This window comes from Pelodiscus sinensis, chromosome 9 (assembly GCF_049634645.1).
Source record: "Pelodiscus sinensis isolate JC-2024 chromosome 9, ASM4963464v1, whole genome shotgun sequence".
Lineage (NCBI taxonomy): Eukaryota > Metazoa > Chordata > Testudines > Trionychidae > Pelodiscus > Pelodiscus sinensis.
Genome location: NC_134719.1, coordinates 1,611,181 through 1,636,162, shown reverse-complemented (window position 1 = coordinate 1,636,162; position 24,982 = coordinate 1,611,181). Strand labels below are relative to the sequence as shown.

The 24,982-nt window shown below is 58.8% G+C and overlaps 2 protein-coding genes across 7 annotated transcripts; one reads left to right on the top strand and one right to left on the bottom strand.

The window, feature by feature from the left end:
• Positions 1–1,365: 1,365 nt before the first annotated feature.
• Positions 1,366–11,691, bottom strand: TOE1 (target of EGR1, exonuclease). 3 transcript variants are annotated; one of them, XM_075935861.1, is made up of 8 exons: positions 11,547–11,691; positions 10,539–10,665; positions 9,751–9,791; positions 8,864–8,960; positions 7,382–7,540; positions 6,193–6,452; positions 4,920–5,091; positions 1,366–4,091 (listed from the first exon to the last, which is right to left on the bottom strand). In XM_075935861.1, exons 2-8 carry the CDS (start codon positions 10,647–10,649, stop codon positions 3,249–3,251), a joined length of 1,683 nt encoding a protein of 560 aa, XP_075791976.1. In that variant the 5' UTR covers positions 10,650–10,665; positions 11,547–11,691; the 3' UTR covers positions 1,366–3,248. The 3 variants fall into 3 exon arrangements, with proteins under 3 accessions (XP_075791976.1, XP_075791977.1, XP_075791974.1); XM_075935862.1 differs by having other exon boundaries at positions 10,539–10,668; positions 11,547–11,682; XM_075935859.1 differs by lacking the exon at positions 11,547–11,691 and adding an exon at positions 10,805–10,953.
• Positions 11,692–11,757: 66 nt separating this feature from the next.
• On the top strand, positions 11,758–24,956 carry MUTYH (mutY DNA glycosylase). 4 transcript variants are annotated; one of them, XM_075935866.1, is made up of 17 exons: positions 11,758–11,939; positions 12,676–12,791; positions 14,288–14,421; positions 16,906–16,945; positions 18,416–18,489; positions 18,656–18,697; positions 18,784–18,855; positions 19,018–19,131; positions 19,475–19,572; positions 20,380–20,524; positions 21,581–21,668; positions 22,118–22,303; positions 22,973–23,118; positions 23,596–23,739; positions 23,969–24,019; positions 24,157–24,307; positions 24,751–24,956. In XM_075935866.1, exons 2-16 carry the CDS (start codon positions 12,683–12,685, stop codon positions 24,274–24,276), a joined length of 1,563 nt encoding a protein of 520 aa, XP_075791981.1. In that variant the 5' UTR covers positions 11,758–11,939; positions 12,676–12,682; the 3' UTR covers positions 24,277–24,307; positions 24,751–24,956. The 4 variants fall into 4 exon arrangements, with proteins under 4 accessions (XP_075791981.1, XP_075791979.1, XP_075791980.1 ...); XM_075935864.1 differs by having other exon boundaries at positions 23,566–23,739; positions 24,772–24,956; XM_075935865.1 differs by having other exon boundaries at positions 23,566–23,739; positions 24,769–24,956.
• The last annotated feature ends 26 nt before the right edge of the window (positions 24,957–24,982 follow it).

Sequence of the window (24,982 nt, the reverse complement as noted above, 5' to 3'; positions counted from 1 at the left end):
TCCCATTTTTATTACTAGAGCCGGCTGACCCTGTAGAAGTCTGAGGCCGTAGGCCACATGGGCGAGACCTCCCAGGTTTGTCAGTGCAAATGTTAATAGCCTGTTCTCGCATTGTGCCAAGGCCAGGATTACAAATGATAAACAAGACTAATACCCGCCTCCTCCCCGTGTTCTTCAGTCCAGCTTGCACCTGTACATCCTGACTCTTCTTTTCAGCCTTCTCTTGCCTTTGCTCCAACATCTGCTCCAGCCCCAGGACGCTAGTTTCCACAAGCTTCGGAATTTCTCTTTCAGCAGCTCTATCCGCGACGCTTCGTCCGAAGAAAGCTCTTTGCAGGCAGTTACTCGGGGGTCACATACAGCCTGAGGCTTCCACGTTTGGTCTTCATGGTCTCTACCATTGCTTGGGTCACTACTGCTGGGGCCTCTGTAGCGGTCATCACCTTCCCGCCTAAACGCGTCATGGAAAAACAAAAACGAGAAAACCAAACTCCCATTTACAGCGGTGTGCACTGGTTCCGGTGTAGCTGACGTTGTAGGCCCCCTCATCAAGGCTCCGCTGCGCTCAGCCCACTGCCCCCTACTAATCTCTAGAAACTGAGCAAGGAAAGACCCCTTTTGTCTGACTACTCTGTGTGCCTCCGTTTCCGGTGTTGCTCAAGTGTCCAGGTGATGGGTGTCTGGCTGGTGAGTCTTGCCCACATGCTCAGGGTTTAGCTGATCGCCATATTTGGGGTCGGGAAGGAATTTTCCTCCAGGGTAGATTGGCAGAGACCCTGGAGGTTTTTCGCCTTCCTCTGTAGCATGGGGCACAGATCACAGCTGGAGGATTCTCTGCATCTTGGGGTCTTCGAAGTATTTGAAGGCTTCAATATCTGAGATATAGGTGAGAGGATTATTCTGGGAGGGTGGGTGAGATTCTGTGGCCTGCACTGTGCAGGGGGTCAGACTAGATGATCATAATGGTCCCTTCTGACCTTAAAGTCTATGGCTCCATCTACACTGGCACCCTTTTCTGGAAATGCTTAAAACGGAACAGTTTTCCTTTATAAGTATTTCCGGAAAAAGCACGTCTACATTGGCAGGATGCTTTTCCGGAAAAGCACTTTTTCCGGAAAAGTGTCCATGCCAATGTAGACGTGCTTTTCTGCAAAAAAGTCCCAATCGTCATTTTCGCGATCGGGGCTTTTTTGCAGAAAAGAAATCTGTGCTGTCAACACTGGCCCTTTTATGGAACAGTTTTCCGGAAAAGGACGGGAACAGCATCGTTTTTCCGGAAAAGCACTGATGATTTTACATTAGATCGTCAGTGCTTTTGCGGAAATTCAAGGGGCCAGTGTAGACAGCTGGCAAGTTATTCCGGAAAAGCGGCTGATTTTCTGAAATAAGTGGCCAGTGTAGACACAGTCTATGAGACTGTTGCAGAGATTCCAACAGGGCAAGTGTGACACTTGTCTGGCTGCCTGCAGCTGGGCTCACGCTGTATCCTGCCAACTGATGTCTGGGGCCCATTCTTTACAACAGTCAGGTGAAGAACAAGGTGAGAGGGATAGGTCAGGGGACCTGTGTGCCCAGGGAAAAGATGGAGGTGGGGCCCTGTGACTGAGGGCTGGACTGTGAGTCTCCTGCTTTGGGACCTTGGGGGGGGGGGGGGGGAGATGGGACTGGGGGGTTATCCCAGGCCCCTGGAATCCCCAAGATGGACTTTCCTGAAAGCTCCTCACAAGCTCTGTTCTTCACTTTGTTCCTGACTAGAAGCTCCTGTTTTCCAAGCTAGCGGAGTCCCTGCAGCGGTGGCGTGCATGGCAGGCTGCCCCAGGGATCCCATTCAGGAGGCTCACACAATCAACACGGGCACTAAGTGCACCAGAGCCAGGCCTGGGAGGTGTGGAGCCAGTGAGGCTTGCTCTGGTGAGTGTGCGCCCTGAGGGGAGACACGCTCCTCTGGGGTCCTGGCTTTGTTCCAGAGCACTGAGCCCACCAACTGAGGGCCTCCCTGCTCCCCCACCCCCTCCGTGCACTGACAGGAATGTGCAGGCCAAGTTTCAGGCCCTATGAGCAGGAAGTGGCTGAGAAACAGCACCTGGTTTGTCCAGTTTTGTTTGTCCTCAGCTGGGGCTTGCCCGAGGGCTCCTCTTCCCCTGGCAGATCCTGGCTTAGCGGAGCATCCACCCCTCCCTGTTGCTCTAGGCTCGCCCAGGCCCTGCAGGTCAGCGCAGCCGTGGTCCAAGCCAAACAGGAACGAAACATGCACGTGCAGCAAGACAGAGGCCTAATCGCTCGAGGACTCTCAGGAAGCCTGTGGGCCGGCTCCAAGACCCCTGCTCAGAGCAGCAGGTACCTGGCCCGGCCCTTGTTCTCTGGCTCCATGCTGCAGGGGAGTTTTTCAAAGCTCGCTCCCAACCCAGCAGTCGTGGCTGAAGAGCTGAACTTTCACGTGCTCTGAATGCCGCCTGCAGACTCGGTGCTGTCCCGGGAACTGAGCGCTCAGCCCCTCCCCCTGAAGCTAAGGAATTCAGGTCACTTGGTTGAGGGCTCCCAACTCCCCCCCCTTCCTTTCCCATTCGCAACCCTCTTGCGCTCATAGAACTTTCTCTGCGGAGCGAGGGGAACGCTCTGGGCAGGGGGAAGCTGCAGCCGTGGGGGGAAGAGTTAATGGGGGAGGGGGCTCAGGCCACAGAGGTCCTGTCTGTTTGAACAGCATCTCCCTTCCCTGCTCCTGGCGGGGACAGGGAAGGAACATGCGCACCCTCAGCGCACACCTTGGAGGACTAGGACACCTTGGGAGCTGAGCAGGCACATGGCCCCCACCCACAAGCAGAGCAGGAAGGACAAGCCCAAGCGAGAATCCATAGCTCAGAGCCGGCCTCTTCCTGCCCCTCCCCGGCAAGAATGCGTCCAGCTAGTGCAGCACCCTCCTCTTGCCTGCCCCTTGTGAAGGGGGCAGCCAGCTGTTAAAGCTACCTCAGGGACCTCAGCGTGGGGCTGTCGGTCCTTTCCAGGAACAGCCCCGTGCCGTTCATTGGGTGGAAGTCTTGGCAACAAGCAAGCACTCCCCTCCCCCCAACACAGGCGCTGCCCAGTGCGCGCTACCCTGAGCCCTGGGGGAGACCGACCAGATGGGAAGGCAGGTAGGGTGCCATTTAATTGTATAGAAATAAAAACACGACTTAAGAGCTTGCTCCCCTCCTGCCAAATTCTTCCTGAGCAGAGTCTCTAGCGGCCGGGGGACAAAGCGTCTCCTGGGCCTAGCCGCTCGCCCAGGCCAGCTTCATTTTCTGGCCGTGGGCTTTGGAGGACTTGGAAAACAAGCTCTTCACTATGTGAAGCGGCACCGATTTCCCACTGAGATACAGCTTGTTGTGGCAGTCTGGCAGCCAGGGCCCCGGGCCCCCGTCTCTGCCCTCCCCTTTCTTGAGCATCCAGACGTAGGCCATGATATAGCCAGTCATGAAGGCATCGAAGCCGGCTCGGTGAATGCCCCCCTCCGAGCGGCTCGCCGGGGGCTCCAGGCGCTGCCCGGCGGAGGACGCAGCGGTAGCCCCAGCACAGTTCTCGCCGTGGGCAGCTGAGCTTTGCTCCTCGGTGCCCACCTGCTGCCCTTCACCCTGGGCGCTGTCCAAGGGGCCTCCTCTGGCAGCAAGGCCCCCGTCTGACTCGAGTGGGGAGACAGCCGAGCAAGCGCTGCTCTCCAGGTCTGTGGCACCCCCCCCATCCTCCTCCATCTTGACGTCGGTCGCACTCTCAGAGCCAGGCTCCCGCTCCATGTCAATCGAACTCTCCACCTCCTCCCTGGGCCCGCTCCCCGCTGGCTCCGCGTGAGCAGGGGCCGTCCCGGCCGCCAGGCTGCCCGGGCAGCTTTGTTTCGGCGGGGGCCCGTCCTCCCCGTTCTGAGCCACCTCCATGTGCTTTTCCCTTCCCGGACTTCCCTGCTCAGCCTCTTTCGGGGGCTCCGCTGCGTTCTTCCGTCGCCTCCACCTCTGCTTCCGCTTCCTCCGCTTCTCCTCTTTAAAGCGCTCGTCCTCGTCGAGAATGAGGTCGATGTTGTGCGAGTGGGAACACTTCATCCCGTTGGGACACCAGCCGTAGGCCTGGCGGGAAAGGCACACGTCGGAAGCAGCCACAGGAACACGCTACTCTACCCAGTGGGGGTGGGGTGGGAGGGTCTGCCCTGGGCATTTCTCACAGCCTGATGCTCATGGCTGCCTCTCTCGGGAAGCAGCAGCAGAACAGGCTGTGGCCTGCGCCATCGGTGCTCCTTCCTGGCGGGCTACACAGCAGCTGCGAACCAGGATGTGGAGGGGCCCAGAAGGGGATTCTCCCTAAGAAGTGCTCTGCACAAAGGAAGCTGGACACACACACGTGCATGGGGAGCGGGGGGAGAGACTTTCTTAGAAGCCTCAGAACTGGCCATGGTCAGACAGGCCAGTCCGTGGCGTTACACCACGGAGCATAGGAGGCTGGACATCACCTCAGGCCGGCGGGCCACCCAGTTCAGCAGCCTGCAGACAGTTCCTTCTCCCTGCGGGAAGGTATCAGAAACCCTCCTAGAGGCAGCTGTCCTGCCCCCGAGAGTTCTCTTAGCCCCCACTAGTCAGAAATTGGCACGTCCCCTGAAGCAGGAGCGTTTCCATCCCCTCCAGAACAGCTTCCGTGATACCCCATGAGCCATACAAGTGTCCAATCCCTTTCAAAATCAACCGAACTCATGGCTCGCCCTGTGGCAGGGAGTTCCAAAGACTAACGGGGGGTTGTAAGAACGTTTCCTTTTCAGTGACCTGCGTTCTGCCTTTCAGTGTCATTGTATGAGGAGCCTGGGTGAGCAAAAGGTCCCATTCTCTCTTCCCCACACCGCTTATTTTGCATGCTTTCGCTTTTTACACTTGTGCCCGCAGGACCCCGGTGCTAATGCTACTCACCGAGAACGTTTCGCAGACCGGGACCTTATTTGTGTCGGCCACGTTGGGCTCGGTGTCTGCCAGGGAGCAGTAGCGATAGTCTATGTACGGAGACATGCTCGCGGGGTAGTTACAAAACTCTATGGAGAGGTGCTGGCTGCTGGACTCGCTCCGCTTGCAATTCTCTCGTTTGCTGGAACACACGAGGGTTTTGTTAGCTCTGTGCGGGGAGACGGGCGGTGGGAGATTCAGCCAAAGGGAACTGTGCTCAGAGGCGGCATTTCGCTATCTATTTTCCTCACCATGGGACATGTTCTGTCCTTCCCTTTGGACCGAGAGACGGCTCTTTCCATGCGCAGCAGTCTCCAGGCACTAGGCTAGCGCTGCTCAGAAGGCGCGCACACAGCCGTGGCACACACCAGCATAACCTAGGGGATCAGTGCCAAGTGTGGCTGACTCCCGCTAGCGCCAGGGGAGTGCTGGCGAGCAGGAAGAAGAGAGCCTCAGAAAAGAGGGAAGTCCCAGGGATGCGCTAGGGACTAGCCGGCAGATTCCCACAGTTCCTGCCTCCTAGTTCCCAAAACAGGCTTTGAAACCACTGGGTGAAGCTGAGGGGAGAGATTCCAACGGGCTGCACTACTGTCAGTTCAGGGCCAGAGTCCCACCGAAGCTGAAGCCTAGGTCAGGGTGTGGAGCCACGCAGCCCTGGGGCTGTTAGCTATGGCAGAGACAGGGGAGGGACATGGCTGCTTCCGACTCAGGCCTGCCAGGAAACACCCCTATCAGGAGATTCTGGGTGGGATGAAGGGAACGCTCACACCCCGGAACAAGGAGCACGCCCCCCTCCCGGGAAAGCGAGACCTGTCAGACCCCCGTGGGTTCAGGCCGTGGCACAGAAAGAGACCTAACACTGTAGAATCTGGCACCTGTTTGCAGGGCAGCCGAAGGGCCATCAGCAACCACTTGGATTTTCAACACCAACATTTCAATTTCACCTCCAGCTGCCCTGACTCCTCTGATGGATCATTTAACAAGGGGACTCTGCAGAGACCAAACCTGATGCTGCCATGAGCTTGTTTTGCACCTGGCTCTATGGAAATCGGAGCTTGTCCTCCTGCCCCAAGGCTGAGGCAGGAACATCAGGGGAGAGACCCAGCGCGGACCCACAGGAGCATCTCCGAGGAGACTTTCCAGGTGGTACGAGCAGGGTCGCGTAGGAAGACCCACAGCTGTGGGTGTCTGGAAACCAGCAACGTCTCTCCCAAGCCGTCCAAGTGCACGAGGCGTCACCTACCATTTCTTGTAGGCGTACTCCAGATAGGAGGCTACGAAGCGGGCCTCAAACTCCGAGGCGTACTTGGTATCGTAGATCCCCGCTGGGAACATCTCCGAAAGGTCGGCCGTGAAGGTGCCCAGGCTGTCAGGGAGGTGGGCATAGAAGCACTGGTAGAGGAACACCAGGTCTATCAGGCCGTTGTGCAGAATGAGGGGTTTCTTTGCTCGGATCAGCTCCAGGAAGAAAGCACGAACGTTCTGGCTCTGGTTCTCATTGCCCTGGCAAGGGAAGGGGTCCAGTTAGTGAGCCTGGATCTGCCCAGCCAGCCGCGCTTGCCACTGGCTCACCCCCCCCAACCTGGCAGCCCGTCCCAGCCTCGGTTACTGAGGCGAGACCCTGCCACTGCGCCCTCTGGACAGGGGGAAAGAGGCTCCCAGCAAAACACAGCCCCCTCTCCTAGTCCTTGGGATTAGCAAGCCGCCAGCACTGCTACTCAATCCACAAGGCATTTCTGTACACCTGTGCAGGCGCTGCAGAGGACTGTGGAAAACGGACGTCTCCCCATCCACTAGGACCTTACCAACAGCCCCCACTGCTGCTGGAAGTCGCTTCTGGGCTCACGCACGTCACTGTCACCAATGCAACTTCAACCCCCAAGGAAGCTTGGGAAGCCGAATGGAGCACGCAAGCAAATCACAAACTCTTCCGAGGCGGAAGATCCCTGGCTTCCCTTTCCCACAAAGCTCAGGGGCAGCTTCCGCACAAGCCATGGCAGCTGGGGACATTGGTGCACATTGTGGGACTTTGGTCACCTGAACCAGAACACGGGCCATATAGCAACTCAACGCCTGATATACGATATGAAAGCGGCACCCAGCAAGACACTCTGCTACTCCAGACGCAATTAGCTGGCTTAACCATTGACGTGTGAACGTACGGCTTTGTTGCTCTCCGTTTACACCAGCCACAAGAAGAGAGAAGTGCTTTGGGTCTCCTTACCGGAGCAGCACAATCCACCTCCGCCTCCCTCCCTAACGACAGCTCCAAACCCCAACGTTTCTCCCTTTCCGAAAGCCTGAAGCAGACAGGGCCGGCGAGGAGACTTCCTCCTCTGGCGTGGAGGGCTGTACCTGAGCAGCCATTAGAGCAGAGCTGGAGGACAAAAGGGGACCACGAGGAAGGGGTTCTCCCCAGTTCACACAGGTACCTTGTCGTTGCCCTTGTGGTAGGGAATCCCCTGTGCGTACTGCTTGTTGAAGTCAAAGCCGTGCTGCACCAGGAACTGAACCGACTGAGGCTCGATGACGTAGTCCTCCATGCACAGCAGGGTCAGGTTGTAGATCTGGGAGAGGTACGTGTTCTCGGACTGAAGAGACAAAGCAACAGGAGAGCGTTAGCCAGGCCGGTAAGACAAGTCATACAGCAAAACGCCAAGGCCTGGGGCCTCTGAGCAGCTGGGTGGGAGCTCACAGCAATGTCTCCCACCACTCACCTTCCACGGCCCAGTCCACCCCCGGACTCAGACTCCTGCAGTGTTCCAAGGGGCTTTGACTTCAATGAGAGCTGGTGCTGGGCTCCTCCTGGGAGCACCTTAAAGCTCAGCTGCCTACAGCAATGTGCCCTAGAACTGACCTACTGATCTCGACACAGCCAACCTCTGAGAGCCAGAGCAAAGCAGCACCCTAGGAAACCTTTAACTCACAACATAAGAACGGACAGACGGGGTCAGAGCAAAGGTCCATCCAGTCCAGTGTCCTGTCTGCACACAGTGGCCAACGCCAGGTGCCCTGGAGGGAGGGAACCGAACAGGGAATGATCAAGCGTCTCTCTCCTGCCACCCATCTCCACTCTGACAAAGGCTAGGAACACCATTCCTGACCCATCCTGGCTAATAGCCATTTATGGACTTAACCTCCATGAATTTATTTAGCTCTCTTTTTTAATCCCTGTTATAGTCCTAACCTTCACAACCTCCTCAGGCAAGGAGTTCCACAGGTTGACGTTGCGCTGCATGAAGAAGATCTTCCTTTGTTTGTGTTTAAACCTGCTGCCCATTAATTTCATTTGGTGGCCCCTAGTTCTTATATTATGGGAACAAGTAAATAAGTTTTAAAATATGGAAACAGAACTGGAAGGGACCTTGAGAGGTCATCAAGTCCAGTCCCCTGCCCTCACGGCAGGACCAAGTACCATCCCTAACAGATTTGCACCAGATCCCTAAATGGCCCCCTCAAGGATTGAACTCACAACCTTGGGTTTAGCAGGCCAATGCTCATACCACTGAGCTAGCCCTCCCTCCTTATTCACTTTCTCCACACCAGTCATGATTTTATAGACCTCTATCATCTTCCCCCTTAGTCTTCTCTCTTCTAAGCTGAAAAGTCCCAGTCTCTTTAACCTCTCTTCATATGGGACCTGTTCCAAACCCCTGATCATTTTAGTTGCCCTTTTCTGAACTTTTTCTAATGCCAGTATATCTTTTCTTAGATGAGACCACATCTGTACGCAGTATTCAAGCATGTGCGGTGACGTGCGTGAGTCCAAGGGGCTCTGGCGACTTCTAGCAGTGGTGGGGGACGTTGATAAGGTCCTAGTGGATGGGAAGACATCACTATCCTAAGTCACTAGTTCCTGCTGAGCCTTGTCCAGCTTTGATGGCAGATAGGAGTGGTTTGAGCAGGCAACGTACCTTGTCTGGGAGCTGTTTGAAACACGCGACTCCTAAAGACAGGACGGAGCGTGTCCTGGCAGCATTGCAGACAGCTTTGTATCTCTCCTCAATACATCTGCATAGAGAGAGGAAGAGGCGGTTAGCTGGTGCAGCAAGAAGCAGACACGTCGCAATGACCAAACAGTACTCTTCTCCTCGAGGCACAAACTACTCCTGATGGCAGCTACTTCCAACCACTCTGATGGCTTCAGGTTTGTGTAGCAGATTCTAGTCTCCTGGTCCCCTACTTTAATGAAGGGCCTTAATTCTGGGTCCTAATAGATTGCTGTTGCTGCTCCTGTCTCCCTTTTGCTCTGTACAAAATCTCTGCACCAGGGAGACCAGGCTATTCCCACTCCTTTTTCACAACCACAAGAAGCTCAAGGTCCAGGACGGACGAGAAGGTGAGTCCAGGTTAGCCCCTCTGCATTGTCAGGACGGGAAGCAGAACCGTCGCCCAAAAAGGCTGAGGACCTCTGGTCCTACATAGCAGTAGTTCAGTCAGAGCTTTCAGTTCTGTGAACTACACAGTAGCATATCTTGCATCAATCAGCAACCGCCACAATCACAAGGCTGAGGCCAGCTCTCTCCCAGCCTCACCATCTGGAATCCCGCTTTCAGCAGACTCTCCCAGTGACAATTTCCAGAAGGAACTGCGCTTGCAAGGTGGCTGCTAGCCCTGCTCTCTTCTACCAGCGGGAGAGAGCATGAGGGTAACAGCAGAAAGAGGCTCCTTCCCTAACAGCATGAATAAAACCAGTTTGGCACCAAGGCACCCTGGGAGATATTTCAAGTAGGAAAATGGATGCAAGTTTGAATACAGCGCTCCATCTAGGTCTGACATTCACTAACAGCATATCACTTACTGATTTAGCAGGCTCTTCCTTGCTCCAAGGCCACTTAGCTCCTGCAGAGAGAGGGGATTTGGTTAAGAGGAAGGAACATGAAGAATACTAAAGTCCAATGTGAAGATTAACATCTCCTCAGAGTGAATTAATTACCGTCCCACAAACTAAGAGGCAGCTAAACTAACTAGATGCCAATTTAAATCTTGCTGCACATTTGACATAAGAATGCTCGCCTTTACCTACAGACTCTGCTACATCACAAGAGACAGAAGAGTGCTTCAGATCAACCATCATGCCCTTTGGGATGCAGGACCTGAAAGGAGTTAAACAAGGATGGCTTCCCTGGGATATTGCGCACAAGTCTGGGCAGCATATTATGAAAAGGACAATGAAGAAGCTAGCACGAGTAGGATAAAAGATCTTATGGACTCCATGAAAAGCAGCTTGGAAACTGAGGTGTATATTCACTAGTAAGAAGATTGAGGTGGGCCCTTACTGACTGATAACCAGGGCATTCAAAGAAGAGAAAATCCTCCAAAAAAAACAGGCCAGCAAGTTTATATCAAGGAGAGGATCAAAAAGAAGCCAGAGGAGGGCTGGGTGGAATTCTGGAGCAAGAAGTGTGTAGAACTGATGCCCAGAGACAGCCACAAGCATATCATCCAGGCACAAGGACAGTGGGGGAAACTAGCTAGGATTATGCAGAGACAGCATCTCTCCTTCCATCCTCAAAGCTAGCAGTCAGATAAAGAGCTACACATCTTCGACTACTTCAACCTCGAAGTAAGGATCCTCATCCCGCTCACCGTGTCAACCGCGATGAAGCTAGAGGTTTTTATGGCCAGAAGCATGGACGGCCACAGCTCCTTGAAGTTATCATTCTGGACATCAATGACAGGTACTTTGGAGCAGGTCATCTTCAGGCAGGTCGTGCTGCTTCCAGAAATCAGAAAGAAACTGAAGTGACTTAAACCTTCAAGGAGTCATCGACCCAAGAGAACCGGCCCCCAGCAGAACAGGCTCGCGACGCTGAACGTTCTTGCGCAGACACAACCCCAGCTGTGCTCCCCACCAGGAACGCCGACCCCTTTCCAGCAACGGCGCAGCCCGGCGGAAACAGCCTCTCCCCTCCGTGGCGCAGCGAGGCCCAGCCCCGAACCCTGTGCCCAGAGGCCCGAGGGGGCGGCGCAGACTCCTCCAGGGCGTCCAGCAGCGCGGAGGGGAATCTCCCCCCAGAGCTGACTCCCAGCTGGGCTTTGACGGGGGGGGGCCCAGAGCCACACCCCCCCGCGGGTGACAGGCTGGGGCGGGGGGGGGCATTTCGGCCCCGCCAGGGCCAAGAGTCACCCCACCCCCCCTCCTGGGCTGTAAAGCCCCCGCTGCAGCCCCCCCGCACCCACCTCGCCAGCGCCCCTCCCCCCACCACAGGCAGCCCCCCCAGCTGGGATAAGCGCCCCTCCCCCATAACACCCCCCCGCACCAGCCCCCCCCCCAGCCGGGATAAGCGCCCCTCCCCCATAACACCCCCCCGCACCAGCCCCCCCCCCCAGCCGGGATAAGCGCCCCTCCCCCATAACACCCCCCCGCACCAGCCCCCCCCAGCCGGGATAAGCGCCCCTCCCCCATAACGAGCCCCCCCCCGCACCCACCTCGCCAGCGCCCCTCCCCCCCACCACAGGCAGGCCCCTCCCCCACAGCGCCCCCGCAGCCCCCCGCTTCAGCCCCCCCGCCGGGATAAGCGCCCCTCCCCCCACCACAGGCAGCCCCCCAGTGCATGCCGGGACCCGCTGCCCGGGCTCCCCGGCCTGACGCACCGCGCGCGCTGGCGGAAGGGGCCGTTGCTCCCTCACGGCGCCGCCATGGTCGCGCTTCCGGAGCTGCGGCCCGGGCGGGGCCTTCCCTGGGGCGGCGCGCTCGGGCTGCCCGGGTCGGTGCCTGTCTCCGGCCAACGCACTTTCCTATTCATCAGGCGGTCGGCAGGGCAGCCCCGAGCGCGAGCCGGGGCCTGGTGACAAGCCGGGCGGGGGAGGAGCCAGGTCCCCTCGGAGACGCTGATTGGCTAACGATCCCCCCGCTCGTTCCCGCGATAGGCTGTCCCAGACCGCGAGCCGGCTCCCTGCGCCCCTCTCTGATTGGCTCCTCCCCGGCCGGGAGCGGCTCTGATTGGCTCTCGCGGATGCCCGGGAAAGCGGGGCGAAGCTGGGGCGGTAAGGGACGGTCCGCGCGCCGGGCCCTGCTGCAGCGCCCCCCCCCCGCGCGCCCCGCTCCAGCCCGCCCCCCCCCGAACACACGAGGTGCACGCCCCCCCGGCTGCCCCTCCCCCCACGGGTTGCACGTGCCCTCCCCCGGTTACTCCCCCCCGTTATGCATGTGCCCCCCCCTGCCCGGTTGCTCCTCCCCCCACGGGATGCACGTGCCCCCCCAGTTACCCCTCCCCCACGGGATTCACGTGCCCCCCCCAGTTACTCCTCCCCCACGGGATTCACGTGCCCCCCCCAGTTACCCCTCCCCCACGGGATTCACGTGCCCCCCCCAGTTACCCCTCCCCCACGGGATTCACGTGCCCCCCCCAGTTACTCCTCCCCCACGGGATTCACGTGCCCCCCCCAGTTACCCCTCCCCCACGGGATTCACGTGCCCCCCCCAGTTACCCCTCCCCCAAGGGATGCACGTGCCCCCCCCGGTTGCTCCCCCCCGTTATGCATGTGCCCCCCGTTGCCCGGTTGCTCCTCCCCCCATGGGATGCTCGTGCCCCCCCCAGTTACCCCTCCCCCACAGGATGCACGTGGCCCCTGAGTGTCTGGGTTCCCCCCCAACATGCCTGGTGCGCAAGGGGTCCCTGTCCCCGTGGGAGGCCGCAGCGCTAGGAGTGGGGGCTGGTGCAGCTGCGAGGGTCCTAGCGGAGTCCCCATAACTGCAGCCCCTTCCCTCTCTCTTCCACAGCCTGGCGATGAGCAAGCTCCGGGCAGCAGCTGGCAGCGGGCGGGGGCTCCCGCAGGGCGCAGGGGAAGTGAGGCGGCCCCCGCGCAGGTGCAGGGAGAGCCCCTCGTCCCAGAAAGGTGACAGGCTGTAAGGATCTCATGGGGAAGCTGCAGCGTGGGTGACTAGCCACGTCCTGAGCACACGCCAGTGCCAAGGGATGCTGGCAAATAAAATGATATTTTGTAAATAAAGCTCCGTCCGCTGAGGCTGCACCTTATTCATTCTGACCATTGAACGCTTGCACTCTCTGCTGATCCTAACGTCACTGCTGACCTCTGGGTTCAGGCCTGCGCCTTCAGTGCCACTCAACCCTAAAGTGCTATTGTCAGGCTCCTTGTTTCTTGTCTCAGTAAGGACAGCTCAGCAGTGCTTTCTTTGGGATGCGAGGCTCAATCTGGGCTGTTTCTTCCTTGTGCACGGGGAGTGACCAAGATTTCACCAAGTGAGCTTGGTTAACAGCTTGGCTATGTTGTGTGAGCTGGGGATTGCAGCTGCCCCATGCAGAGGTGGGTGAGCGCTGCAAGGCCGAGAACAGGGTTCCCTGTAAGCTGTGCACTTGTGTGGCCACTCAGGAGAGAGTCCAGTGCCGCCCAGCTGATTAGCAGAGCGCCCCCACTTTTTGTTTCTACGGGTGGTGCACATTTGCACATGCCTTCATCCGCACATAACAAACGTGTTCCATGTATGGACGGAAAAGACTAGAGGGAATAATGGCTGAGAGCAGTAAAACTAGTTGAAAGCTTATTTTAGTCACTGAAATCAGATTTGCCTTTGATACACACAGCGAGCTGCCTGCCAGTCCCCTTTTCAGAGACACATAACACTTTAACCAAAAGCTTGTGCTGCCTCCTTTTTTCAACACTGTGGTTGCACTTCAAAAAATATTCTGTTTGGTTTCTGGTCAGTTTCTCAGCCTCCTCTGCTAGCCCCATGCTGTTCGGGCTTCCTCACCTCTGATATAACAAATTCTTTAGTAGGCATGATCTTTCTTTCTTTCTTAGCAGGAAGCTTGTTCTAGTTAATGCATCCCGCTGAGCATAGAGAACCCAGTCATAGACGTTTTTACCAGTTAAATGTTGGCATACCCCTTATTGTATGAGACACATGGAAAACCAGTCCCTGCCCTGGGAAAGGTACAGTCTGAGACAGAGTCAACTAGATGCAATGGGAGGCCCAGGTAAGGGTGGTAAATTGGAGGCTTTATTTCTAATCTTACACGTCTCTCCAGTTCTGTAAGGTTTAGGAGAAGAAGGCATTTGATGAGGGACAGTATTTGGGAGTCTGGTAGAAATGAGGCTTTGGGGGTGAATTTAGGATTGTAGAGCTGTGGCACACTGGGCCTGGGTGAATCCTGGAAACAGCTAATGAAAGCCTTTTGGGGCCACACACCCTTCAGGGTCCAGTGCAGGGGCTTGTCAAGGCTTTTCGTTTGTTTATAGTGGGCAAAATTTGTTTCCAAATGATGTAAAAACCTTCTTCGCCTCAGTAATGAAAGACCATCCCAGCCCTACACCCCAAGCTCCTTGAACCACCGGTCCTGTCTTCTGACTGGTATTTTAATGTCTCCTTGCAGACATGCCTCCTTCAGTGTCTGCCCAGCAGTCCGCGTACCATCTCTTCAGCCGCCCAGCTGAAATCAAGGCCTTTCGGAAGAATTTGCTTGCCTGGTACGACAGATGCAAGCGCGACCTTCCTTGGAGGAATCTGGTACGGCAGGAGCAGGTCACCGCAATACATGGTTGGGTTTCTCTCAATTTAAAAGGGTGCTGCTGTGGCACTCAAAGTACAGGCACTCCCCGGGTTACGTACAAGATAGGGACTGTAGGTTTGTTCTTAAGTTGAATCTGTATGTAAGTCGGAACTGGCGTCAGCCACTGCTGAAACTGATCAGTTTCAACCGCGGCTGAATCTGGACGCCAGTACTGACTTACATACAGATTCAACTTAAGAAACCCAGGCGTCCCCAAGTCAGTTGCTGCTGAAACTGATCAGCGGCTGATTCCAGGAAGCCTGGGGCAGAGCAACTCTGCCTCGGGCTTCCTGTAGTCAGCCGCTGGTCAGTTTCAGCAGCGGCTGACTTGGGGACGCCTGGGGCAGAGCAGCTGGGGTGCTGCTGGGTTGCTCCAGTAGCACGGCTCCTCAGCCGTGAAACTGACCAGCAGCGGCTGAATCAGGATGCCTGGGGCAGAGCAGCTGGGGTGCTGCCGGGTTGGTCCGGAGCGGCGCTGCGGGACCAACCCGGCAGCCCCCAGCTGCTCTACCCCAGGGGTAGGCAAGAAAAGCCTGGTCTGCTGGGGGAGGGGGGGGCACTAGCTGCACCCCCCCGCCCGCCCCCAGCAGACCAGGGAGGCGGGGGTGGCGGGACCGCCCAAGTCCTCCATGGCTTTGCTCCGTCTCCCTGGTCTGCTGACCTGGGAGACGCGGAGCAAAGCCGCAGAGCACATGGGCAGCGGGACAGTGCAGGCGCGCCGCGGCTGTCCCACTGCTGGCGTGCTCCGAGGCTTTGCTCCCCATCTCCCTGGTCTGCTGGTCGGGAGACGGGGAGCAAAGCCTTGGAGCACGCCCGCAGGGGGACAGCTCAAGTGCGCCTGGGCTGTCCCGCTGCGGGCGTGCTCCAAGGCTTTGCTCCCCGTCTCCCTGCAGACCAGGGAGACGGGGAGCAGCTTTTCTCGCCCGGGAGGACGGGGGCGGCGGACCGCGGCGCATCTGGGCGTCCCGCCGCTCCCGTCCTCCGGGGCAAGAAAAGCCCTGTTTGTAACTGCGGAGCCGACATAAGTCGGATCCGCGTAACTCGGGGACTGCCTGTAGTGTCCTTCCTTACGAACCTATCAGTTCATGTTAAAACCAAAGTGGCATCTGCGATCACATAGTGGAGGAAGATACAGAAGTGGCATGTTTTCTTCAACTTGGGTCCTGCATGTAGACGTGTGTGTTTCTATTCAGTATTTTCATCCTTGGCCCCATCTGTTGGGTTTGAGCAGCCAACGCTGCAGGGAGGTTTGCATTAATCCTTAGCCACTGGCTGCTTGCCTATTCGTTTGTCTTCCCTTGAGGTTGCACAATGTTCTGTAGTTCCCACTTTGGGTCAGCCCCAGCTCTCATCTCTGTCCTTGCTCAGCACGCTGCGGCAAATGCATTGGCTTGTTCTGAGCTGGAACGGCTACTGTGGTCAGAGCTGAACTTTCAGTGCTGTGCTGAGAATTGTGTGAGGCTACAGTAATCCCATTTAAACATTGACAGTGCCGGTACCTACATTCTGGAGGAAAGGGGAGGCTTTTGAGAAGGGTTCTCTGTTGGGATTCTATTCTTCAGGATAAACTTTTAGCTGGGGCGAGGGCTAAGAAAATGTATGCAATTCCCTCATGCCAAGATCAAGAGAGATTTGTTAATGGCTTTCAGTTGGTCAAACCAAATTCAGCATTAATGGAAACTTCTGGACCAGTCTTTTCTTTAGATAGTATCTAAATTATGCATAGAAAACAGGCTATTGTTCGCCTTTTTTATTTGCATATGTATATTTTGCATGCACGTATGTAAATGTTTCCTGAGCTGCTTAGGTCCTGTTGTCTGAACAGGCAGCCATAGCCCCGGCCCCCTAACCTGACTCGGCATCTGATCTTGCTAAGAAACTCGGCAAGAACAAAGTGTTTACCAGGAAAAGGTTTTGGGTGGAGTTGTTTACAGCTGGCCAGCAATGTTCCCTCTAATCTTTTCTATCCATGTGCAGATTTTTTGCATCCGTGCATGGTATACATTTTTATGTGCACTGAGGCTTGTGCAAATGTGCACCCCCAGGAGAAACAAAACCTAGCTGTGGGCACTCAGCTTACAGGAAACACTGGGGGCTAGTAACCGTTTGAAGCTGTGAATCCCAGATCTCTTAAGATTCATATAACGGCTCCATTTAAGGAGCTCTTATACTTAAGATAATTTTTACATGTATTTTGTCTGATGCCAGGGATCAGATACCAAACACTTCCCAAGAAAAGCTGCTTTTCTGCAAGCTCACTGGTGTCATTTCAAACACTGGTGGAGTCTCACTCAGGCTGAATTGGATGCTCCCTCTTTAGTACAAATGCCCCTATCCAAACAAGGTGTGCGGCCCTTTTCCTTTTCCCCACTGCTCCCTGGGCAGAGTCTGGAGCTAAGTGGCTCTGCCCTGTTCCCTGAAATTCCTCCTTCTTTCTTCAGGCAGCCAGCGAACCGGATGCTAACAGAAGAGCATATGCAGGTGAGACAGAGCGCACAGGCCTACTGCTCAGACTGCTTTTCTCTGGGGTGCATTAACAGAAATGTTGTGAGCATGACACATGTTGTGAGTCATTCTTCCGCTCTACTCTGCACTGATCAGGTCTCAGCTGGAGTGTTGTGTCCAGTTCTGGGCACCACGTTTCAGGAAAGAGGTGGAGAAATTGGAGAAGGCCCAGAGAAGAGCAACAAAAATGATTCAAGGTCTAGAAAACATGACCTCTAAGGGAAGGCTGAAGGAATTGGGCTTGTTTAGTTTAGAAAGGAGAAGACTGAGAGGGGATGTGATCGCGGTTTTCGAGTATCTAAAAGGGTGTCACAGGGAGGAGGGGGTAAAATTGTTCTACTTGACCTCTAGGTTGGACATTAGGAAAAACTTCCTATCAGTCAGGGTGGTCACACACTGGAATAAATTGCCTAGGGAGGTTGTGGAACCTCCAACACTGGAGATATTTAAGAGCAGGTTGGCTAGACATCTATGAGGGATGATCTAGAGCAGAGCTACTCAACTTTGGAAGCCCCATCGGCCACAAAGACACTCACAGCACATGCCGAGGGCCACAACTGACGTGTGGTTTCATAGACATGCAAATAGCTTCTTTCACACTGATGGGCATGAGTATAAAGATGAAGGCAAGACTACACAACACACCCATTTAAGTCAGTTCTGCTGATATTAATACAATGCAACATTTACCCGATTTCCACCCGTAGGACAGCACTTTGAACGAGCAGTGACAGTCCAGGAATTTAATTACAAAAACACATCTCAACTACTGACCACTTTTTTTGTTTTGGCTCCCACGCGTGGGCCGTGTGTTGAGCCCTGTGTAAACCCAAACCGCACGGCAGGCCGCAAACAAACGGGCCGCATGTTGAGCTGCCCTGATCGGGACGGTGCTTGGTGCTGCCGTGAGGGCAGGGGACTGGACTCGGTGACCCCGCGAGATCCCTTCCACTTCTAGTGTGCTACGTTTCTCGGCTAGAAAGTGTCTGTGCGCGATGTGGGCGTAGAGCATGCTGAGCTGGCAGGGTGCATTGTGGGGTTGACGGAGAATAATACTCCGAACAAATGACACCGCCCACCCCGAAACCAGGCACAGCCCAAAGCTCCTCCAGCCTCTTTCTGCAAGAGGCCAGCAGCGTGGCACAGACCCAGCATCACAGGGAGGACGCTGGACGATAAGACGCTGTTCCCTTAGGCTCACAGGGCTGGGTTTGAGAGATGCCTGGGAGCAGCATGATGCAAATGGGGGAAAGGTGGTTGCCAGCGGATCATCCGGGCAGTCACTGGGGACGCATTCGTGGCCCCAGTTCTAAGCCTGCTTCAGGAATCAGGAGCCAGTGCCAGCCACTGCCCAGAGAGACCTCATGCAAAGGGGCAGGCCTAGGGGTGGTGGGAAGGTGCCTTCCAGTCCACCCGGACACCCTCGCTTTCCCTTTGTGCCTGCAGTGTGGGTGTCGGAGATCATGCTGCAGCAGACGCAGGTGGCTACGGTGATCGACTATTACAACAGGTGGATGCAGGTGATTGTCCGCTGTTCCTCCTGTGCCCGGAGCCCTGCATTTCTGAGCACGTCTGAAACCTCGGTCATTGCACGCCTCGTGGCCAGCCTGCGGGTCCGCCCTGCACTCGTCACGCTCTGCGGGCCCGGGCCAGTGAGCAACCCCCTCTCTTTCCTTTGCAATGTAGAAATGGCCCACGCTGCAGGCCCTCGCCGGAGCTTCCCTGGAGGTGAGACTCTCCCCTCGCATGGGGGGCTGAAAATCCTGGGCCTGGGGCGACTGCTCCTAACCCCTGGCTGTGTGTCTTGGGAACAGGACGTGAACGAGCTGTGGGCAGGACTTGGCTACTACTCCCGAGGGAAGCGGCTGCAGGAAGCGGCACGGAAGGTACCCTGGTGGGGGGCGATTGTGGCGGGACGGGCTATTGCCCTAGGGCCTGCTGGCGGGTGCGGGGGAAAGCCCAGTGCTTGGGTCCGTCCCCCGGTGTGTTGGGAGGTGTCCGGTCTCTGCTGTTCCACACGGATTCCCCTTTACCCCCTCTTCCCTCAGGTGGTTTCCGAGCTGGGAGGTCAGATGCCCAGGACAGCTGAGGAGCTGCAGAAGCTGCTGCCAGGGGTGGGGAGATACACGGCGGGAGCCATCGCCTCCATCTCGCACGGGCAGGTGACGTGAGCCGGCATTGCCCGGGCGTCAGGCTGCGCTGGCCTTGGATTGCGGTGGGGCTCGTGGGCTCCTCGGCGGGTCTGGGGAGCGTGTCTCTCTCTGTGGCTGCTCTTAGCAGCTCGTGGCCCCTCCTTGCTCCAGGACAGCTCTAGTGCTGCTGGGCTCTCTGGGCACCGAGGGGAGCCTCGTGCTGCCGTGTAGGCACTGGGATCCAGTCATCCTTGCTGCACCGCCCAGCAGACCTGGCTGGGTTGGGGGTCGCTGGGCCCTGTGATCAGCCTGGCCAAATGCCCTCCCATGCGCACGCCCGTGTCCTGACCGCAGCTCTCCTGTCTGTCGCCAGGCGACCGGCGTGGTGGATGGGAACGTGATCCGAGTCCTGTGCCGGGTCCGATGCATTGGCGCCGACTCCAGCAGCCCGGCTGTCACCAACAGACTCTGGTAGGGGATTGTTCTCGTCCCGGGGGGCTGTAATACGCACAGCAGGGGGGATTGGGAATGGGAGGCAGCCTTTCGCCTCTGCTTACCAGGGCACTGACGCAGTCAGTCGCCCTGGGGCACAACCGAACAGCGCTAACCCGGAGGGCGGGAATTGGCCCCATGCAGGGAACGGGCAGCAATTGGGTCGGCCCTGGAGATGAAATTCCCCCTGCTGGTGTGTGCACCGGCACAGTCCCCTCGCCAGCATCGGAGCCAGAGCTTACATCGTGCCGCCTGGTCAACACCGCCCAAGCACCAGCGAGATCTGTCACGGAAGTGGCCATCTCGCCAGCTCGGGGCTGGGACTATTGGCCCATCTAAGCAGAGGAGCAGCCTGCAAGAGGCAGACGCCCCTGGCTTTCAGGAGTGGCTGATCAATCCTGTGCTCCTAAGGCCGGCAGCCTCTACCTGCTACAGAGCTTGGGCTGCTCCTCTGCACGGGAACGGGGGGTTCGGAGCCCCCCATCTCCATAGCCATCCCGGGGGGAGGCTGTGGGGAGCTCCTGGCCCTTTGACGCCCGCTGGCTCCTGTAAGTAGAAGGAGCCTAGAGCACTCGCCCAGCGTACCAGAACAGCAAGCCCCCCGTGGCTGAGAATGGCTCCGCCCTTGTCCAGCTGGTGTCAAGGTTCCGACCCTCTCCCCAGCTGCTTGGGTGAGTGGGTGCCTGCTTGGGGTGGACTGGGATCCCTGCTGGGTGAGTGGTAGGGATTGCTCCTGGGGCTAACCATGCCTGCCGGCCTGCCACTTCTCGCTGCTCTTCGTCCTAGGGATTTGGCCAACGCTCTGGTGGATCCAGCCCGCCCAGGGGATTTTAACCAAGCCGTGATGGAGCTGGGAGCCACGGTGTGCTCCCCCAGGGCCCCGCTATGCACGGAGTGTCCTGTGAAGCCGCACTGCAGGGCGCGTGGCAGGGTAGGTTGCATGGCGCTTCCCTGCGTTCAGCCCAGTCCCAGCAGGCCACCGGTCTGTATGTCGTCGGATGGTCTAGTCTGTGCTCCTTCCTAGCACTGGCCAGTGAATTGCACCTGGTCCCCCCTGCGCGAGCCCGCCCAGCTGTGTTTGGCTAAGGCGCGCGGTTATCTGAGCGCGTAGCCAGCTGCGCGGACTGCACTCGCGGCATTCAGGAGACCACGCGTATTGTCTGAAGACAAACCAGCACCGTCTGGAAGGGAGACGGGTGCAGCCTCCTTCCGGGGAGCGGCTCATCTCTCACAGCGTGTTCAGCCCGCGCGGAAGGCGGGCTTCGGAACCGTGCATTTAAGCGACCTGCAGTTCCCGTGCGGTTTGACGAGTTACAGAGTTCTTGTGGCACTAAAGCCCTGGCTTGGTTCTGTTCTTTTCCCGCCTCTCTCTGGGATGCCGCGGTTTAATCCCGCTGTCGGCAAAGGTGTGAGTGCTAGGATATAGAACAAACAGACCTTGTCTTTGGCAAGTCCGCTCTCAGCTGGTCGTTAAAATCTTGTGCCCAGTTTCTCATTTGAAACAGTGTAACCTCTTCTCACCCCCTTTTACATGGCCTTCCCCTCTCCCCTTGGTGTTTAACCCACTTGCATGTATTATGGCCAAATGCCAAGACTTGGTCCCGCATGAGCCAAGCTCTCTTCTGATGCGTGTCCGCCACGTCTTTAGATGGCTGCTTCTCGTAGCGTGACATCGGAGGGCAGCGTGTGGCTGGTGCCAAGTACAGTGAGCGCTGGGTCCGATCGACGGTTTATCTAGCCCAGTGTCCTGTCTGCTGATGGGGGGTGGAGCCGGGTGAGCCCGTGGGAATGAACAGAACAGGGCAGCTTTGTGTGATCCACCCCTGCCGGGTTCTGGCAGCCAGAGCAGGGCGTGCGCCCCTGAGCCTCGTGGCCAGTAGCCACTGGTGAACCTGCCCTCCGCGAATGGTTCTCTAATGGCGATGGGTTTCCGGGTGGGGAGTCCTGCCGGCCGCGGACCCGTCGCTGACCCTGCCCTCCTTTGCAGGTGGAGAAGGAGCTGGAATTTGCCTCCAAGAGGCTGCTGGGAAAAGCTGCCCCCAAAGGCTCCCCGGTGCCTGATGTAGAGGAGTGTGGTAGGTGCTGGCTAGGGATCCTGGCTGCGTGTCCGGCCCGGCTCCCGTGGCCCAGCCCAGTGGAAAGCGCCTCCAGACCCCTTCGCCCCAGGCGAGCGCCCCGTCTCGGGCCCAGAGCTCTGAGGGCAGCAGGCGAGAGCGGGAAGTGCCAGCAGGGGGCGCTGGGGTTCCTGGCAAACTCCCCTACTGGCCAGTGGGGTTGGGGTGCCCCACGTTCGGGCAGAGCTCCAACAGCTCGGGGCACCTCGTCCAGCTGATCCTGGGCCGACCCGGCGCCTTCTGGGGACCCACGTGGCGGAGCTGCCCTCGGCGCTGGGGTACATGCAGCAGCGGCGGAGACTCCCGGCCTCCTTTCCTCGTGCCGCGAGCAGAGCAGGGATGCAGCCCAGGGTCCCGGGTCGGATCGGGGCCGGTGCAGTGACTGACCCGGTGCTGCATCTGATCCACAGCCGCAGGCAGCTGCTCCTTGTGCCTCCCTGCCTCAGAGCCCTGGGACAGCAGCCTCGGCGTGGCCAACTTCCCCAGGAGAGCGGCCCGGAAGCAGCCCCGGGCGGAGCGCGCAGCCACGTGCGTGCTGGAGAGGGGAGGCCACCCCGGGGAGCCGGAGTACCTGATCGTGCAGAGACCCAGCTCCGGTAACGCGCGGCTCGGGCGTGCGTCAGGGGCGCTGGGCGGGGGGTCCAGCAGGCGTCTGTGGGAGCCAAAGGATGCTGCCCTGTGGGAGGGCCGGGGCCAGTGGCAGAAAACCCCTGCGCGAGCTCTGCCCAGCGGGTGCCTTGGCCTGCGGCACAGGGGCGATTTGATACGGGGGCTATGGCAGAATGGGTCCTGGCCGCAGAGCAGGACGGGTGAGCAGCGGTGCCGGTGCCCCAATCCGGCCACGTGGAAACGAGTCTGCACCACCCTGACGGCTCCAGCGCCTGGGGGCATCTATGGGCTCCTTCCTGGGCCTGACCCTGCTGCCTCTTCCCCTCACTCCCCGCCTCTCGGGGGCAGTGCCCGAGCCCTGTGCCTGGACTGAGCAGTGCCCTCTGGCACGTGGGGCACGCGTGTCTCGGTTGGGGGGCGAGGGGGAATCAGAGGGACGTACCTTTGAAGGGACGACATCCTGCAGCCAGGCGCTGGAGACGCGCTCTGCCCCAAGGGGCCTTTCCGAGCGCTGGCCCTGGCCTGAGCAGAGTCACGTCGGGCCCTGGGTGTGGCGAGGACCAGCTGCCGCCCCCGGCGCCCTTCGGAGATGGAAATCCGTGGTGGTGCCGCATGTGGCCTGGCGGCCCACGTCCCGTGTCCTGCCTCTCTCCCAGGCTTGCTGGCGGGGCTGTGGGAGTTTCCCAGCCTGCCCCTGGGGCCGGGGCTGAAGGAGAAGCAGCAGCGGGAGGCGCTGCTGGGCCACGTTCAGGCCTGGGCAGGAGAGGCCGTGGCCAGAGGGTGCCTGCGGCTCGTCGGAGAGGTAAATGGGGCCACGCTGGGGTGGGTGAGGGGCCGTGCGGGGCAGGGCAGGGTAGGTCGAGGCCCCACCCGTCTGCAGGCCACACTGGGCCAGCAGCCACCCTGCTGCCAGCAGCACAGACAGGGCCTGGCGTTAGCCCAGGCCATTGGGGGCTGGATGGGGAGCAGCGGCCTGCAGGGCTCTGAAGGGAGTCCCCTGTCTGCAGCCAGGAAGGTGACGCCCAAGCTGAGAGTCGGGGGGCGGAGCCCAGGAATGGCCGGGCAGAGGGCCCCTGGCACCCTGGCCTGGTTGGGTGTTCTCTGCTCCCCCCTTCCAGGCTCTCCCCAGCCCGGTCGCTGTGTGTGGACGGCCTGCGGCGCGCGGTGCAGCCAGAGGGGGGCGCCGTCACGCAGCCGCCACCTCCCCCGCCGGGAGCCGCAGCTCAGCCCGTTTCCCTCCGCGCTCCAGGTCAGCCACGTCTTCTCCCACATTCACCAGACGTACGTGGTCTACTCCCTGCTCCTGGGCGGGGGCGCCGGGGCGGCCTCCAGCAGGCGGGACGGGGAGCCGGGGCGGCCGGCCTGCCGCTGGGTGACACAGGCAGAGTTCCAGAAATCCGCCGTCTCCACTGCTATGAAGAAGGTATTTGACACCCCCCCTCCCGGAGTGGGGCGAGGCGCTCAGCCCTCTGCGACCCCCCAGACGCAGCCCCCTTGGGATTGCTGGTAACGGGGGGGGATTCAACCTGCCCCCCACTGGGGTCGCAGCAGAGGTGGGTGGGGGCCAGCCTGGCACATCCTCTGGCCTGTGGTGCTCCCTCCCTCTAGTGCAGCTCCGGGGGGCTAGCCGGCTCTGTCTTGTGCCTCCCCAGGTCTGGAAGGCGTGCGAGCGGCAGAGCGGCGAGGGGAGGGGGCCCAGCAAGGTGAGTGTGTCTGCGTCTGCAAGGGGACGGGGGAGGGGATCGGTCTCCCACCCCCAGCACCATATTCGGGGCTCCCTTGGCCCTTCCTGGGCTCCCCAGGCCAGCAGCCGTAACCCTGCACGTGCGTCCCTCTGCAGGGCCGGAAGCGGGGCCCAGATGCTTTGCACGCCGGCCAGCTGAAGGTGGACGCAGCCAGCAGCCTGCCCCGGAGGCAGCTCTCCCTCCACGCCTTTCTCACGGCCCCTGCTGGGGAATGAACACGGCCTCCCGCTCTGGCCGCACCCAACGGTGAGGCCCGTCTGGAGGGGAAAGAGGCTCCAACCCTTGTGTTGCTTGGGCTGCAGTGACCGGCACCCGGCTGTCGCCTGGGCTTAGCCCAGGGGAGCCAGAGACCCCCGCACTGTTGTTCCCTGCACGACTTTCAGCCACCCCACCCCCTGGTGCTCCCCCCTGCAAAGGGACCCCTGTGAGTTACTTCCCTTCCCTGGGCCCGGCCCCGCCCCAGCAGCGAGAGGGAGACCCTAGCAGGGATGTGGGGTGGAGTAAGGAATCCAGCAGCTGCCCACGCAGGAGTCCTGCTGGGGGCACAGCCTGGGGCCGGGACTCGTCCCCGGAGCACGGGTAGCGGGGGGGGTCGGTCTGTGTGTGAATCCTACAGACACGTCCCCTGAGAGCGGACAGTCCCCCCGCTGCTGAGTAACGGGGATGTGGGGCCGGACTGTTTCCAACAGCTGCCTGTCTCGTCCCAGCAGCCCTGCTCCTGGGCCACCGAGGGCCGGAGCCCCAGCGGAGCCGGCTGTCGGACGCTGCCGTCGCCCGGGGGATGTTTGCTGCTGGCCCAGCCCTGGACACCGGCTCCTTCCCGCCTGGTTTTACTCAGCCTCCCGGCTGAGGTTTTAATAAATCTCAACTTTTTTCTACAAGCTTTTAAAAGCGGGTTTTGGCTCCGTGTCATTGGCGCCC